We start from the raw sequence: 16,178 nt of genomic DNA on the forward strand, positions 1-16,178 counted from the left end.
GGCGGCGGGGGTAGCGGCGAGGGTGGCGGCGGCGGCGGGGGCGGCGGGGGCGGCGGCGGGGGTAGCGGCGAGGGTGGCGGCGGGCGAGAAAGGCGCATCCTGCCTCCCCGCTGCCGCTGCCGCTGCCGGGTTAGGAGGCGCACGGGCGACAGCCACGCTGCAGCTGTCCACGGCCAGGCCTCGGCTGCTCACGGCCGGCGGCGGCGAGCTGCTCACGCTGGCCGCGGCGGCGGCGGACTCTGAGGAGCGGCGGCGGGAGAGCGAGGGCTTCATCGGCAGGGCGGCGGACTCTGAGGAGCGGCGGCGGGAGAGCGAGGGCTTCGTCGGCAGGGCGGGTGGGCGTGGGCCGCCGGCGGGGGCATAGCCCGGCGCTGTCAGGCGCGACGCCAGCTGGGAGGCCTCCTCGAGTGAGAGCGGCGCCCTCCTCTCCCCGCCCTCGAGCCGCCAGGCCTCGGTACGGTCTGCGCTCCACGCGACGCCCTCGCCTTCCGCTCCGCCGTGGTGCCACGAGAGCTCCGCCTCGCCGCTCGCGTACGTGTACGTCGCCGGCCCCGTCATGACGCCGCCGTCCCACCGTCCTTCGCACGCGTCGCCGTTCGAGTACTCCATTCGGCCGTCGCCGTGTCGCAAGCCACGCGCATACTCTCCCGTGTAGACGTCGCCAGTGTCGTAAAAGTACGAGCCGCGCCCGTTCCGCTCCCCAGCAAAGAAGCCGCCGACGTACCGCTCCCCGTTCGCCTCGACATACGCGCCGCTCCCTTGCATCTGCCCGTGCACCCACTCACCCTCGTACTGGCCCCGCCCGCCGGCAAAGACCATAGCCCCTCGCCCGTGCGGATTCCCTTTACGGTCGCGTGGCCCCTCGCCCGAAGGAACGCCGGCAACCAGCTTGAGGCAGTACACGTCCCCTTCCGATCGCACCAGCTGCACCAACGCGCCGCCGCCGCGGGCCAGCGCGCCGCCGCCGCCGCCGCCCTCACCCTCCTCCTCCGGGTCGCGAACCCAGTGCAGCAGGCAGCGCAGCAAGCTTCCCGGCCTCTGGCCGCCGCCGCCGCCGCCTTCCGACAACACACCGCGCGCCGCCGCGCCGCCACCGCCACCTCCTCCTCCGCCGAGGACGTAGTCGTCGCCGATCAGCACGGCGTCGCCATCCTCGACGGCGTCGTCGCCGCCCTTCGCCTCGAGCCTCGCCTCGAGCGCCGCTGCGCGCGACTCCGACGCCTCGAGCCGAGACTCGAGGTCGGCGGTGCGCCGCCTCTCGCTCTCGAGCTGGCGGAGGAGCTGCTCCACCGTCGCCGTCCGATGCAGCAAATCCGCGACACGGATGAAGCGTCCGCCTTGGCCCACGGCTGAAGCCTCAACCGCCGCCTCCTCCGCTGCGGCCTCGGCCTCGGCCGCTGCTATCGACGCCGCGCTCGCAGTCTCGACTGGCGTGCGAGGCGTGTGCGCCGTCGGCGCGTCGAATGGGTCGTCCTCTTCGTCGTCCGATGGCGGCGGCGGGCTGGACATAGAGCTCTAGTGTGACCAAGACTGACTGAGTGTGACCACGCCAAAGGACGCTCTCGCGAGGTTTCGGGTATCCCCCGTAATGTTTTTTTTCTTTTTTGAGAGCGCTGGGTGCCGACGTCGACCGAAGTAGGCCGACTGTCGTGCTGTCCTGTCTGCTCTCGCTGTCTGCTCTCGACTGTCGTGTGCGTGCGTGATCTTGGGCCCGGGGTTGTGCCTTTGTGTGAGCATCTCCACACACACATCCTGTGAAGGGTCCGCGGTTGTGTTTTTGTGAAGGGTTCGTAAAACGGCCCCTTTTCGCAATTAAAACTCCTGGGCTCTCAATGCCTAGCCCGCCGTTCTGTCAGCCGCGGCCCGCATGTCCAGACAGTGCGGGCCTCGACGCCACACTAGGTCCATTGGGTTGAACCCTGGCTTGTCTCGAAGGTGAGGTATAGAGGGTCACATGGGGAATGCGAACTCGTCATGATGCGCGGCGACGGCGGCGTCGATATCTATCGACGCCGCCGCCCCGCGCTCCAGAACGGTCGCGTACGCATATGCGCACAACTAGGTACGTGCTGCCCCCATTGGATTTGGGCCATACACCGTCAAAGGTCCCTCTCCACTCCTCCTTGCACCACTGAAGCATATGCAGCTGATGTGAGCAAGGTCGCCTAAGCGGCCCCCCTCGCTGTGGGTTGCCGTAGTTGGACCAATGCCACGCGTTGTGGCGAAGATGGCCTTACGCAGAGCCTGGCCGGGCCGTCTTCGGGCCCGGCCGCCCTAACAGTACGACGCATACGCGCCGCGACCGCTTCAAATGTCGCCGCCGCCGCAAGGCGGACGGCGCCTACCGCCCAGCCAACAGTGGCGAGGGCGGGGGAAAGGTGAATTCGAGCCGCCCGCACGCTCGTGCGGTAGGGAGGCTCGTGTAGAGCACGCCGTGCGCAAGCACAGGTGCGCGTTTGAAGCATGGAGTCGCAGCAGCGAAGGCTGCTGTTTACTGGTTTGTGGCACGCCACGCGTCTCGCGCGGTGAGTGCTGAGATACGCCCCGAGCACGATCGCCGGGGCGGCTGCATGACTAGAACGACCCGTGCCGTGGCACAGGTCGAGTAGAGAGGGCCGCACACGCGTCCTTGCGGGCGGCCCGTTGTGAAGGATCGAGCACACCGAAGCGAGGTGTGCTCGTGTTGCAAGTGTCGCCGCCGCCGCAAGGCGGACGGCGCCCGCCGCCCAGCCAACAGTGGCTAGGGCGGGGGGAGGGTGGATTCGAGCCGCCCGCACGCTCGTGCGGTAGGGAGGCTCGTGTAGAGCACGCCGTGCGCAAGCGCAGGTGCGCGTTTGAAGCATGCAGTCGCAGCAGAGAAGGCTGCTGTTTACTGGTTTGTGGCACGCCACGCGTCTCGCGCGGTGAGTGCTGAGGTACGCCCCGAGCACGATCGCCGGGGCGGCTGCATGACTAGAACGACCCGTGCCGTGGCACAGGTCGAGTAGAGAGGGCCGCACACGCGTCCTTGCGGGCGGCCCGTTGTGAAGGATCGAGCACACCGAAGCGAGGTGTGCTCGTGTTGCAAGTGTCGCCGCCGCCGCAAGGCGGACGGCGCCCGCCGCCCAGCCAACAGTGGCTAGGGCGGGGGAAGGGTGGATTCGAGCCGCCCGCACGCTCGTGTGGCCGGGAGGCTCGTGGAGAGCACGCCGTGCGCAAGCACAGGTGCGCGTTCGAAGCATGGAGTCGCAGCAGCGGAGGCTGCTGCTTACTGGTTTGTGGCACGCCACGCGTCTCGCGCGGTGAGTGCTGAGATACGCCCCGAGCACGATCGCCGGGGCGGCTGCATGACTAGAACGACCCGTGCCGTGGCACAGGTCGAGTAGAGAGGGCCGCACACGCGTCCTTGCGGGCGGCCCGTTGTGAAGGATCGAGCACACCGAAGCGAGGTGTGCTCGTGTTGCAAGTGTCGCCGCCGCCGCAAGGCGGACGGCGCCCGCCGCCCAGCCAACAGTCGGTAGGGCGGGGGAAGGGTGGATTCGAGCCGCCCGCACGCTCGTGCGCAAGTGTCGCCGCCGCCGCAAGGCGGACGGCGCCCGCCGCCCAGCCAGCAGTGGCTAGGGCGGGGGAAGGGTGGATTCGAGCCGCCCGCACGCTCGTGTGGCCGGGAGGCTCGTGGAGAGCACGCCGTGCGCAAGCACAGGTGCGCGTTCGAAGCATGGAGTCGCAGCAGCGGAGGCTGCTGCTTACTGGTTTGTGGCACGCCACGCGTCTCGCGCGGTGAGTGCTGAGATACGCCCCGAGCACGATCGCCGGGGCGGCTGCATGACTAGAACGACCCGTGCCGTGGCACCGGTCGAGTAGAGAGGGCCGCACACGCGTCCTTGCGGGCGGCCCGTTGTGAAGGATACGAGCACACCGAAGCGGGGTGTGCTCGTGGTGCAAGTGTCGCCGCCGCCGCAAGGCGGACGGCGCCCGCCGCCCAGCCAACAGTCGGTAGGGCGGGGGAAGGGTGGATTCGAGCCGCCCGCACGCTCGTGTGGCCGGGAGGCTCGTGGAGAGCACGCCGTGCGCAAGCACAGGTGCGCGTTCGAAGCATGGAGTCGCAGCAGCGGAGGCTGCTGCTTACTGGTTTGTGGCACGCCACGCGTCTCGCGCGGTGAGTGCTGAGATACGCCCCGAGCACGATCGCCGGGGCGGCTGCATGACTAGAACGACCCGTGCCGTGGCACAGGTCGAGTAGAGAGGGCCGCACACCCACGCGTCCTTGCGGGCGGCCCGTTGTGAAGGATCGAGCACACCGAAGCGAGGTGTGCTCGTGTTGCAAGTGTCGCCGCCGCCGCAAGGCGGACGGCGCCCGCAGCCCAGCCAGCAGTGGCTAGGGCGGGGGAAGGGTGGATTCGAGCCGCCCGCACGCTCGTGCGGTAGGGAGGCTCGTGTAGAGCACGCCGTGCGCAAGCACAGGTGCGCGTTTGAAGCATTCGAGTCACAGCAGCGAAGGCTGCTGCTTACTGGTTTGTGGCACGCCACGCGTCTCGCGCGGTGAGTGCTGAGATACGCCCCGAGCACGATCGCCGGGGCGGCTGCATGACTAGAACGACCCGTGCCGTGGCACCGGTCGAGTAGAGAGGGCCGCACACGCGTCCTTGCGGGCGGCCCGTTGTGAAGGATCGAGCACACCGAAGCGAGGTGTGCTCGTGTTGCAAGTGTCGCCGCCGCCGCAAGGCGGACGGCGCCCACCGCCCAGCCAACAGTCGGTAGGGCGGGGGAAGGGTGGATTCGAGCCGCCCGCACGCTCGTGCGGTAGGGAGGCTCGTGTAGAGCACGCCGTGCGCAAGCACAGGTGCGCGTTCGAAGCATTCGAGTCACAGCAGCGGAGGCTGCTGCTTACTGGTTTGTGGCACGCCACGCGTCTCGCGCGGTGAGTGCTGAGATACGCCCCGAGCACGATCGCCGGGGCGGCTGCATGACTAGAACGACCCGTGCCGTGGCTCAGGTCGAGTAGAGAGGGCCGCACACGCGTCCTTGCGGGCGGCCCGTTGTGAAGGATTGAGCACACCGAAGCGAGGCGTGCTCGTGTTGCAAGTGTCGCCGCCGCCGCAAGGCGGACGGCGCCCGCCGCCCAGCCAACAGTGGCTAGGGCGGGGAAAAGGTGGATTCGAGCCGCCCGCACGCTCGTGTGGCCGGGAGGCTCGTGTAGAGCACGCCGTGCGCAAGCACAGGTGCGCGTTTGAAGCATTCGAGTCGCAGCAGCGGAGGCTGCTGCTTACTGGTTTGTGGCACGCCACGCGTCTCGCGCGGTGAGTGCTGAGATACGCCCCGAGCACGATCGCCGGGGCGGCTGCATGACTAGAACGACCCGTGCCGTGGCACAGGTCGAGTAGAGAGGGCCGCACACGCGTCCTTGCGGGCGGCCCGTTGTGAAGGATCGAGCACACCGAAGCGAGGTGTGCTCGTGTTGCAAGTGTCGCCGCCGCCGCAAGGCGGACGGCGCCCGCCGCCCAGCCAGCAGTGGCTAGGGCGGGGGAAGGGTGGATTCGAGCCGCCCGCACGCTCGTGCGGTAGGGAGGCTCGTGTAGAGCAAGCCGTGCGCAAGCACAGGTGCGCGTTTGAAGCATTCGAGTCGCAGCAGCGAAGGCTGCTGCTTACTGGTTTGTGTGGCACGCCACGCGTCTCGCGCGGTGAGTGCTGGGATACGCCCGAGCACGATCGCCGGGGCGGCTGCGTGACTAGAACGACCCGTGCCGTGGCACAGGTCGAGTAGAGAGGGCCGCACACGCGTCCTTGCGGGCGGCCCGTTGTGAAGGATCGAGCGCGCCGAAGCGAGGCGTGCTCGTGTTGCAAGTGTCGCCGCCACCGCTGCACGCTGGCTGGGCTATCGCCTGCAGGATGAGGCTAAAAGAGGCGTAGTTCCCCGCGTAGAGCACATAGCAAAAGGACTTCCGTTGACAGAGAGCTGCTCGATGTGACGACGTGTGTCAGTGCGCGCTCTCCTTGATTCCTCCTTCGGACGTGTGCATGTGGCAGAGACGAGGAGCAGTCATCGTCTCCGGCGGCCGTGGCTTCCGCGCAACAGGACACGCCAGTGCGTGCTCTTCCACGAGCTGCACAAGGTGGCCAGCGCCACGGTTATCAATATGTGGAAGCACGGCTTGCAACCTAAAGCAAGTCCGATCAGATCTGGGTGCGTTCGCTTGCAAGCATCGATTGAGGGATACGCCTATTGGTGCGACGCTCTCTTATGGGATTGGAAAACAGAGATGTGCACCAAGACTGCGGATGCTGGATTCGCGAGCAGCATGCACCGTGACGTGGTGCCGCCGCCTCACCAATTGAATAGCAGCGCTGGTGTGCTCATCCATGGGCTGGGTGTGCACGCGCTTGCCGCTCGTCACCGTTCTACCTTTGGGCCGGAGCAGTGCGTGTCCGTGGCCATCGTGCGGGAGCCTCTCAGCAGGCTAATCTCCGCTTACATGTACTGCAAGGTTTCTCGGCTTGACCCGCTGTGCGCCAACCATATGCTTTACCCGCGCAGCGGAGGCGGCGCGGACCGCCTCTTCAAAAGAGTCCCGCTAGCTAAGTTCGCCGCGCACTGGGGCAACTATATGCTCAGGGAGCTTCTCATGGCGGAGTGGCCACAGGCCGGCGCAAAGTGTGGCATCCTCTGCCAAGCCAAGGCGGCCTCTCCAACGCTGGCGAGGCGAGCGCAGAGCGCGCCAATCAAGATCCCGTGGTTTCTTCACAAGCTGGCACTCAACGGCAGCGACGACGCGCGCACTTCTGCGGGTAGGGCGGCGGTTCGCAGGGTCACTGCGCGGTTGCGCGGCTTCGAGGGCGGCTTCGGCACGTACGATGCGCTAGGCATCATGGAGAGGTGGAGCGACTCGATGGCGAACTTTGACGAGGCAGTGCCGCTCGCGCGAGGTGAGCGTTGGGCGCAAGCGACGGCGAGGCTGCGAGAGAAGGGCATCCGCAAGAGCGGCGAGGTGAAGGCGACGGAAGCCAAATATCTCAAGGAAGCGCATTGCTCGATGGAGATCCTCGGCCACCTCGCCGGCGACCTCTATCTCTACCATCGCGTGCTGCTACCGCTCTTCGAAGAGCAGCGTGGTGCTGGTGGCGGCAGCCGTATCGACGGAGCATGCGCGTCGTAGCTTCGTGTTCGTCGAGGATATAGCTCCCTTTTTTGTATGTTTTAGGAACAGTTTTAGCTTCATCGAGGCTGGGCAGGCCGAGGAGGGCGGCGACCTCGACCGACTATGGAGGACCCGGGCCGAGCGTTTTTGATCTCTGGGTCAGTGGGCGCCCGCCCGCCGCCTCTGAGGGGGTCGGGCCCCCTAGACTGAAAACAAAAACAAAATGCATAAACAGTCAAAAACAGCCTGCGAGAGCGGCGCTGCGCGCCGCCTACCTCGTGAGTCAGCAGGCTTTTTAACTACTATTAAGTGGAAGCAAGTTGCTTACACTTAATAGTGACGCCGCAAAAGGAGCGGGCGACGGCAATACACTTCCTGATGAAGGCTCGAGGATGTCATGTTGCGCGATGGCGTCATCCATTTCGTCAAGCCACCTTCATCGTGACCGTCGCCACCCTCGCCGCCGTCTCGCCTACGTCGCCGCCGTCGCCATCATGCGATGCAGGCCCATTCATGATGCAGGCCCAGCCACCCCCCTGGCTCCTATGCCGACGTGTCCAGCGTGCTCCCCCGTCCGCCGATGTCTCTGCTGCCGCCCAGCGGAGCTCTGCAGCGGGCCCTCCTCGCCGCTTTCGCTGCCGCTGCATCGCTGTCGGCTCGTCATTTCTGTCTACAGTCATTGGGGGCTGCCATCGCTGTTCTCTCTCTCTCCCTGGGTCAGCTCCAACCTGCCGTGTCGGGACGTCACCCCCTCGGCTCCACCCCCCCCCCCCTTCTCCGCTGACTGCTTGCTGCTGCTGCTCGCTTTGTCCCAGGAGCCAGGTGCTTGTGTCTAATCGTAGTGGGGGCCCTGGCCCCCCTCTGTTTTCTGTTTTCTGTTTTTCAAAACGCCCGCCCGCCCGCCACCCCGAGGTGGCTCGGCCCCCCACTGACCCAGAGATCAAAAAACGTCGGCCCCGTCGCCAGACGACGCGCAGGGCAGAAGACGGTGAGGCGGAGCAGACGCGCAGGGCGAGACGAGGGAGGGAGCAGGACTTTGCGGAGATCAGCAGGAGGATGTACGAAGAGATTAGGAGCAGCAGGGACCCGAGGGACCATGTGGAAGACGCGGCTAGTGCTAGTCCCCCATCGAGAGGACGACCCCGGCTAGTCGCCGACCACACCCACAAAGAACCCTGCACAAAGATCGCAAGGGCGGGGACCTGTTCCTTTTTACCCATCTCACAGTAGAGAGGTGTCCGTTTTTATTTATTTATTTATTGGGCAGGCCAGCTGTTAATGTGTATGTTGAGCTCTACACACGCGCGAAGTATGACTTCAAATCAGGCCATTATATTTTAGAACTCGAAAGAAAAGGCTTCTCCGCTCACCCTCCACCCAGCAGGCCGTCGGTACGCATCCCTTCCATCCATGCCGCCGCCATGTGCGCCGCGCCCCGGCGGTCGGGGTGGATGCCGTCAATGAGCATACGGCAAGTGACCGCAGTCGACATGTTGACCACCCGAAGCCGCGCCACCGGGCAGGCCGTGGGGGGCTTGCGCCTCAGCCTAAGTACAGGGCGGCCGCTCGAAGACGCGATGTGCATCGCGATTGTGCACTTGTGGCCGCATCTCCCACATCTCGGCAACATCTCGGATTGCCTGGCGGCGATACCCTCAAGTCGGGCGTGGTAGTCGGCCTCGACGCCCCGCCGTCGTCGCTGCGCCGCCTCGCCGCCGCGGCAGTGCGGAATGGGCAGCGCGAGCAGCACAGTCGCCTATGGCCATCCTTGCGCGGAAATGGATAGCCGCTGCGAGGCCACTCAATCGTGGTAGGGCTGCAGTGGCCTGCGGCGCGGAGCGGCAGAGGCGGCGGAGGATCGATCGGACGTTGGAGGCGACCGAGGCGACCGAGACGCCTAGGCACAACGGAGAGGCGTGAGGAGGCACCGCACTCAACTGGGTGGTGACCGATGCGACCCGGGCGCCCTCGCGCAAGACTCGCTTGGTGAGGTCGTTTGTTCCGATGTGGAGGAGCGCCGCGTGGGGAGGCGCCTGCCGAGAGCGATCGACTTGAAGGGACTCTGTTCACATCTCCAATGGAGAGGCACCACTCTCAGAGTCGCCGGCCGCAGCGCGTCAAGCCAGGTGGCGATAGATCCACGCTGAGGCTGCCGATCGTGCCTAGGCAGCATCGGAGCCCTTGCCACTTGCCTTGGCGCTGGCAGCGGGAGAGGCGGTGGCAGCGGTGGTGGCGCTTGCGGCAGCGATGGGCAGGTGCTGGGAGCAGCATTGGTGGGGCGGGGCCGTGAGAGGGGTGCCCGCGTAGTAGCTGTTCCGCTGTCCAGCCCCAGTGGCCTTCGTGCCGCTGCGCTTCCACCGGCCAGTCCGCCTCGGATCCCAGCGGCGCACCAGCCGTCGCATTGCGCCCTGCGGGATTGGCGGGAGCAGGGCAGGCGCTGAGCGAGACTGATGCGCCACGGGCCGACGCATGCACATGTAAGTGCGCTTGCAAACACATGCGTGGCCCCTGCGCGCGCGCGTGCGCTTGCGTGTGTGCTGTGGGCGTGCGTCTTTGTGGGGACTCAAAGCTATACGTGCGGCCAGGAATTTGCACAGCTCACCAATCTTGCGATCATACACGCCGAGCATTGAGCCTGGTTGGGGAAGAGGGGTGGGTAGAGCTGGCAGACAGCGTGGGCCGAGGCCACTGCATGGCACACAGACAGGTGCACGCCGGAGCTGGGAGCGGGCGGGCGGCAGCGCACCAAGCCAGCGGACAGAGCGGCCCTCTCTAGAAAGGGAAGCGTGGAGGTGGTAGCGCCACGCACGCGCCTTGACGCCGCCGTCGGTGATCGAGTCGCCGAGTGCGAGCAGCCTGAGCGGATCTGCAGGGGACGAGGGCATGGCGTCCCCCCGAGTCGCCCGCCGATGACACCCGCGACAGGATTCCACAGTATGTCGACGCGGTACCTGAGCGCCATGCTGCGAGCTCAGTCGTGGGTACCTGCCATGCTGCGAGCTCAGTCGTGGGTAAATGAAGGACGGAACTCACAGGGTTGACACATAGGCAGGAAGGTAAACGCCAGGCGATTCCCAAGCTGCAGAAACGAACGAGCTTTTAGAGAGAGATTTTTAGCAATACCAAACAAATCTAACACTCACGCGTCGTTTGGGGCCTGGAGCCCTGTTCACGCGCGCGCGAGACGTGCAGACAGGTTATAGTGGCTACAAGCATAGCCATAGGGACTGACTGAGATTATGGTGCGGGCGGAACGCGCTGGTGCTACCCGGACATACGCGCGGAGCGCGCTAGCTAGACACCGCGCCCCCGCGGGCGGAGCGCGCGGCTAGATGACTCACACACCATTGCTCCGAGTTAGAGGGGAAAATCGCCATGTTACTTACGCCGTTTCCCTGCGAACGCGCACCCCCCAGCGGCTAGGGCTCTCTTGCCCGCAACCCGATCCCGATCATCTGCCCCCCGCTGGGTGTGCTTCTTAGCCCCTGGGCGCGCTGTGCGCTTTCCACTGCGGGACGCGGCCACGAAAGGTGTCCAGACCCCAGTTCCGGCGGACGCAGCGAGCGTCGGGACTCCGTCCCAGCAGACGAAGTCTTCCTCGTGGGCTCCACGGCCCGGATCGCGAGCTCGATCGATGTGCCGACAAACAGGAAGAGCCGAGCGGCAAGAAGGGCTCGATGGGGAGCGAGAACCGTCAAACGTGCTCACTCACGGAGGTTTCGGAAGTCCACCCTGATGCGGTCGATTCCCCCCAGGTTGATCAACCGCGCTCCAGCAGCGAGCGGTGCAGAGCGGCTACCGACATGACAGTTGGCGACGGCGTCTGAGTCTACGGAGGTAGGTAGGTAGGTAGTAAGGTGAAGTCTACGGAAATACGGAATTGTACTATACCATACCCCGCAAAAAGTTGGAACCCTGGAACAGATGCCCTCATTGGAATGCCTCCTGGCCGTCGCGGCCTCCGCCGCCGCATTCCAGCCCGCGCCTACGGCCAGAGCGGCCACAGTGGCGCGTCCCACCTTCGTGGCCTTCGCGCCTCGCGCCGCACCGCGCGCCATGTTCGACATGTTCAAGTCGAAAGAGCCCGAGCCGCCTGAGGAGCCCGAGAAGGCGAAGCCCAAGATCTCTCTTGACGGGCTGATGCAGGCGAACTCTCGCTCGAGCGATGGACTGCCTGCACGTGGCCCCGTACATCACACAGCCGTGCGACACATGTGGCCCCGTACATCACACGTGGCCCACGGCTTGCGACACACCACACAGCCGTGCGTGCGCCGAGGCGGCATGCCAGTGGCGAACTAAACTGGCAGAGCTGTCGCAGCATTCTGGCAGCAGCAGTGGCGGCCACCTGGCGGCTCCCCATAGGTGATGGCCATGGGCGCGGGCGCGCCCATGCTGGGTGACCTGAAGAAGACCAACTTCAAGAAACCGGAGGCTCAATATCATGTCTTAATATTTACCTGGTCCGTCGGCTGAGTTGATGACATGTATTCGGCAGGCGGAGGCAGGGGCTGCGCTGCAGTTTGAGCTGGAGGTGCCGCGATAGTGGCGATCGTGGCCTCGTTCACCTAGACGTAGCCGAGATCGAGGCCGAGGAATAGCCGGAGATATGGCCAAGACAGGCCTCCGTGACACCAAACACACACACACACACACACACACACACACACACACACACACACACACACACACACACACACACACACACACACACACACACACACACACACACACACACACACACACACACACACACACACACACAGCACACACACACACACACACACACACACACACACACACACACACACACACACACACACACACACACACACACACACACATGCACTCATCTCGGCGGGCCAGCCCGCTTGCGGGGTGGCTTGGCGGGTTCGATGACGGCCAGTTGGCTCCCTCTCAACAGGCGAACAATTTCGACCTCGACGCCCGCGGCAAGTTCTTCGATAGCGGCAGCGACAAGGATGCGGAGTACGACAACCCAGGTGGTTCACAGAAGATGGACAGAGAACAGCCAGGCTCAGAATGGACACGAGCGCGGTATGGGCGGACGCTGGACAGGGGATGCCGGCACGCTGGAGCGACATGCAGAGGACTCACGGCTGGATGCTGCACCAGTTGCCCCCACACGTCGGTGGTGGTGTGGTGCGGGGGGCAAGTGCACCCCGCCCTGATCTAAGCCCGTGTACTAAGCCCGTGTACTAGGCTTTTTCGAGAACCTGATGTCGGGTGGCAAGCTGCAGCGCGAGTACGACAAGCAGATGCAGCAGAAGCGCAAGAAGTAGGGAAGAGCCAGTGTTTGCGTTGAGCGGGGTGCCCCAAGCCCACCGAAGGCCCACGCGCCACGCCCTACCCCTTCTTTGTTATAAGCGGATTTGCCGAGCGAGACTCGCACACACGGAACACCTTACCTTACCTTACCTACCTTACCTCGACACTTGCACGGTCGCACATCCTCCCCCCCACCGTAAAGTGGTTGCGAGATTTTGGATGAGATGGTGCAGCCCCAGACAAACAACCCTCGAGTGCGTGTGCCCCGTCAACCGTACTGGGACGTGAGTGACACTGACTGGCTGACTGACATCAGTGTGTGCTGGGCCTCCTGCGGCGCCGCCGCCGACCCCTCACTGACGAGGCTGAGCCGGCCTCGTACCGCCGTGGGCCGCCTCCCCCCGCGCCCGGCGCACGGGCGGCCTCGATCCGCCCCGCCAACTCGAGGTAGCGACGGCGCCGCGCCTCCTCCGCACCGGCCGGCTGGTCCCTCCCGCCACCGCCCTCCCCACCGCCGCCGCCCTCCTCCCCGCCGCCTTCCCCGCCGCCGCCTTTCCCGCTGCCGCCGCCCGCCTCTGCACCGTCGCTGTCGCTGCACACGTCCGCGCCGTCGCTGCCGCTGCCCCCGGCGCCTCCGCCGCCGGCGACCGCATCCTCGCTGCGCGCGCGCCGCAGCTCGCGCTGCACGACAGTGTACGCTGCACGGTCGGGATGCGACGCGAGCCGGCGACCGTACCGCGGCGCAAAGGGGAAGCAGCTGCCGCGGTGGCAGCCGCTGGGCCCGTGTCGCAGGAGTAGGCGCATGTGCTGTCTGCTCGGCCAACCGAGGTTGGTGGGCAAGTCCCACAGGCCGTGGCGCCGCCCTAGCGACCGCATCGCAACCTCGTGCGCCACCGACGCGACGATGGAGGCAGCGGCGACGCACGCCTCGGACTGGTCGCAGCGAACGTGCGCCTCGCCGCGCAGGCCCGCAGGCACCGCCTCGCCGTCCACCAGGTAGTAGAAGCACGAGCGACATGCTTTCCGCTCCAGCCTCGCCGCCGCCAGCCGCATCGCCGCGTGAGCGGCGGCTTGCGGTCCGAGCGAGTCGACGGCTCTGTGGTCGACTGCGGCGCACGACCACAGCACACGTGGCGCGGCGCGCAACCGCTCGTACGCGTCGAGCCGGGCGGCGCGGGAGAGCGACTTGCAGTCGCCAGCCGGAAGCCAGGCGGCCGCGTCCTCGCTCTCTGGGAGAAGGACGGCGGCGGCAACAACGGGCCCAGCTATGGCTCCAACGCCACACTCGTCGAGCCCGGCGACGTGGGGGTGGGTACGCCGTAGGTGCCGCTCTGTCGTGCGAGACAGGAGGCCGTGGCAGGCCGCAGCGATCCTGAGCATCGACGCGCGGTGCTGGAGCCTTCCTTCGACCCAGCGTTCACAAAAAGAATTCAATCGGCAGACGGGCGCGCGCGTGTGATTCCTGTTTCGCCTTCCCATCAATCAATCAATCAAACCCTGGTTGTGTCGCCCCACTCTCGCGCTGTTCGCTCGCCAGTGTGGAGGGCATGGCCGCGGAGGAGGCGAGTACGCGCTTGCCAGGCCTTCTCTCTCTCTCTCTCTCTCTCTCCAGGCCTTCCGCAGACAGCCTCTTGGGCAGACTGAGGGTCGGCTTTGCGTGGCGTGGCCCGTGCGCTGCGCTGCGCAAAGCTGCGGGTGCTGAGGGAGCATCCTGTGCTTCCTTTGGGAAGTGCGCACCTCCTGCAGCTGGTGGAAGGCCGTGCCGCCGCTCGCCTGCTCCGTGGACAGGGCGGGGAGGCGACGCCGCAGCGCCGCAGCGTCCGCTGCACGCCGGTGCAGCTCTCTGCTGCCTGGTGAGCAGCCTGCTGGAGCTGTGCGCGGTGTTTGTGAGGCGGCTCTGGCGCTGTGGTGCCTGCCGCGGCGAGTGGCGCGAGGCACGCGCGGCGCCGCGCGTGGCCTGGACGGTAGCCAGAGAGCGCGCTCGATGAGCCAGCCGGCGCGGCGCGAGCGCCGTGCAAGCTGGCACATCGTCTGCATGCTGCCGTCGTTCTCTGGTTGACGGCGGTCAATCTCGTGGTTGCCAATCGGCGGGCTTTGTGACGCCGTTTACGCAATGGATTTGCGTTCGTTTTTTCTTTTCGTTTGTTTTTTCTTCTTCTTTTTCTTTTGCGCGGCGACGGAGGGGGGGGCGGACGGGCGCTGCCTTAGCGTCATCACCGCGCGACGCGCTCGCCACGCCTCACCCGGGCAAAAGGAACGATCGCGCGCCGCCGCCGCCCGCCTCGCCTTGCCTTCCCCTGCGCCTGCCCCTGCGCCTCGCCTCGCCTTGCAGCCGCGCACGCGCACACGCGCGCGCTCGCGTCGGGCCGCGGCCGTCGCCCGCGTTCGCTACGGCGAAGCAACCCTCCACGCGAGTTTCGAACCGGGAGAGCCAAAAGGCAAAAGCTCCCGGCTCGAACCGCGAACGGTTCAACCACCGCCGCTGGCGGTTCTTGCAAAGGCATTCAGGGGCAGCGCCTCATATAACGTGAAATAGTGCGAGCGCGCGAGATACTCACCCGACCCACCGTGCCCTCGCGAAAGAGATCTCGTGCCGCGCGCGCTCGCACACGCCGCCCGAGAGCACTCCCACCCCCGCCGCCCTCGCAAGCTCACAGGTTGAGTTGAGGAGAAGCAGCTGAGGGAGATCAAAGCGGGAGAAGGCGGCACGGCGGCGGCGGCGCGGCGCCCCCACATCCCCATCCGCCTCCGGGCGTGAGTGTCCCCCCAGCGTCTGCTTGAGAGCAGACGCTCCGGTAATCAGGCCGAGAGTACCAGGCAGTTTTATTTCGAGGTCCGAGTGGGAGGCGGCCACAGAGTCGTCCACTCGCGAGCCCTCTTCGAGATATCGAGAGGGTCCGCGGCCGAGCCAAAGGACGACCTCCGGCTGGCCGCTGCAGAGCCGCCGCCTCAACCGCTTCCGCGGCCACTCAGAAACCTGCCAGCGCATCCGCCAGCTCGGACTTCGTCTCCGAGCTATCCTCAGCCGCGGCAGTCGCCGCCGCCTTGGCTCGCCCCTGCCGGCCGCGCGCGATCGCCTGCAGCTGTATCGCTGCCGTCGCCTCCGCCTCCGCCACCAGTCGTCTCAGTCGCACCACCTTCGCTGCCACCGCCTCGGGCGCGGCGCATGCCGCCGCCGCACACGCCGGCTCCGACGCCACCCTCGCCGCCGCCACCAACTCCGCCGTACACGGTAGATTGCGGAACTCGGCAGGCGACGCCGGCTGGGGCTGCGCGTTGGAGCTCAAGGTGCGCCGCTCGTCGATGCCCTCCTCCGCCATCTGCGTCCATTGCGACGCGAGCCGGCGCCACGGCCGCTCACGGATGCATCTCTCGGCCACCCGGGCCCACACCACCACCAACGCCGCCCCAAGCATCCAGACCGCCGTGGAGTAGGCGGCGGCACCCAGCAGAACGCCAGTGGCTTCAACTGCGCCTGGCGGAGAGGGCGGCGGCGCCAGCGGCGGTGTAGACGGAGGTGGCGGGGACTGCGGTGGCGATCTGGGCGGTAGCGCTGGTGGTGGCGGCGGCAACGACGGTGGCGGTGGCGGCGGTGGCGATGGCGAGGGTGGCGGCGGGAAGGGCGACGGCGGCAGTGGTGGCGGCGGCGATGGTGGGGACTGCGGTGGCGGGCTGGGCGGTGGCGGTAGAGGTGGCGGTGGTGGCGGCGACAGTGGTGATGGCGGCGGTGGTTGCGAGGGAGGCAGCGGTGGCGGCGGCGGCGGTGATGGCGGG

General features: G+C 66.5%; 4 protein-coding genes across 4 annotated transcripts; 1 reads left to right on the plus strand and 3 right to left on the minus strand.

Annotated features, from left to right (window-relative positions):
- Positions 1–474: 474 nt before the first annotated feature.
- Positions 475–843, minus strand: EMIHUDRAFT_72419 (hypothetical protein; the record flags this gene model as incomplete). The annotated part of the gene is made up of 1 exon (XM_005783698.1): positions 475–843. A coding segment is annotated over one exon (369 nt), but the record flags the coding sequence as incomplete, so codon positions are not given.
- A 7,528-nt stretch (positions 844–8,371) lies between these two features.
- On the minus strand, positions 8,372–10,077 carry EMIHUDRAFT_232122 (hypothetical protein; the record flags this gene model as incomplete). Its single annotated transcript, XM_005783699.1, has 9 exons — positions 8,372–8,409; positions 8,493–8,662; positions 8,744–8,871; positions 8,996–9,148; positions 9,258–9,314; positions 9,474–9,523; positions 9,691–9,750; positions 9,862–9,971; positions 10,067–10,077. The coding sequence occupies 9 exons, from the start codon at positions 10,075–10,077 to the stop codon at positions 8,372–8,374; spliced, it is 777 nt and encodes a 258-aa protein (XP_005783756.1).
- Positions 10,078–11,171: 1,094 nt separating this feature from the next.
- Positions 11,172–12,648, plus strand: EMIHUDRAFT_456370 (hypothetical protein; the record flags this gene model as incomplete). Its single annotated transcript, XM_005783700.1, has 6 exons — positions 11,172–11,303; positions 11,481–11,561; positions 11,614–11,649; positions 12,040–12,118; positions 12,339–12,536; positions 12,564–12,648. 5 exons carry the CDS (start codon positions 11,172–11,174, stop codon positions 12,416–12,418), a joined length of 408 nt encoding a protein of 135 aa, XP_005783757.1. The 3' UTR covers positions 12,419–12,536; positions 12,564–12,648.
- A 24-nt stretch (positions 12,649–12,672) lies between these two features.
- On the minus strand, positions 12,673–13,953 carry EMIHUDRAFT_232124 (hypothetical protein; the record flags this gene model as incomplete). Its single annotated transcript, XM_005783701.1, has 3 exons — positions 12,673–12,735; positions 13,053–13,776; positions 13,901–13,953. 3 exons carry the CDS (start codon positions 13,951–13,953, stop codon positions 12,673–12,675), a joined length of 840 nt encoding a protein of 279 aa, XP_005783758.1.
- Between the last annotated feature and the right edge of the window lie 2,225 nt (positions 13,954–16,178).

Source organism: Emiliania huxleyi, assembly GCF_000372725.1.
Source record: "Emiliania huxleyi CCMP1516 chromosome Unknown EMIHUscaffold_178, whole genome shotgun sequence".
Taxonomy (NCBI): domain Eukaryota; phylum Haptophyta; order Isochrysidales; family Noelaerhabdaceae; genus Emiliania; species Emiliania huxleyi.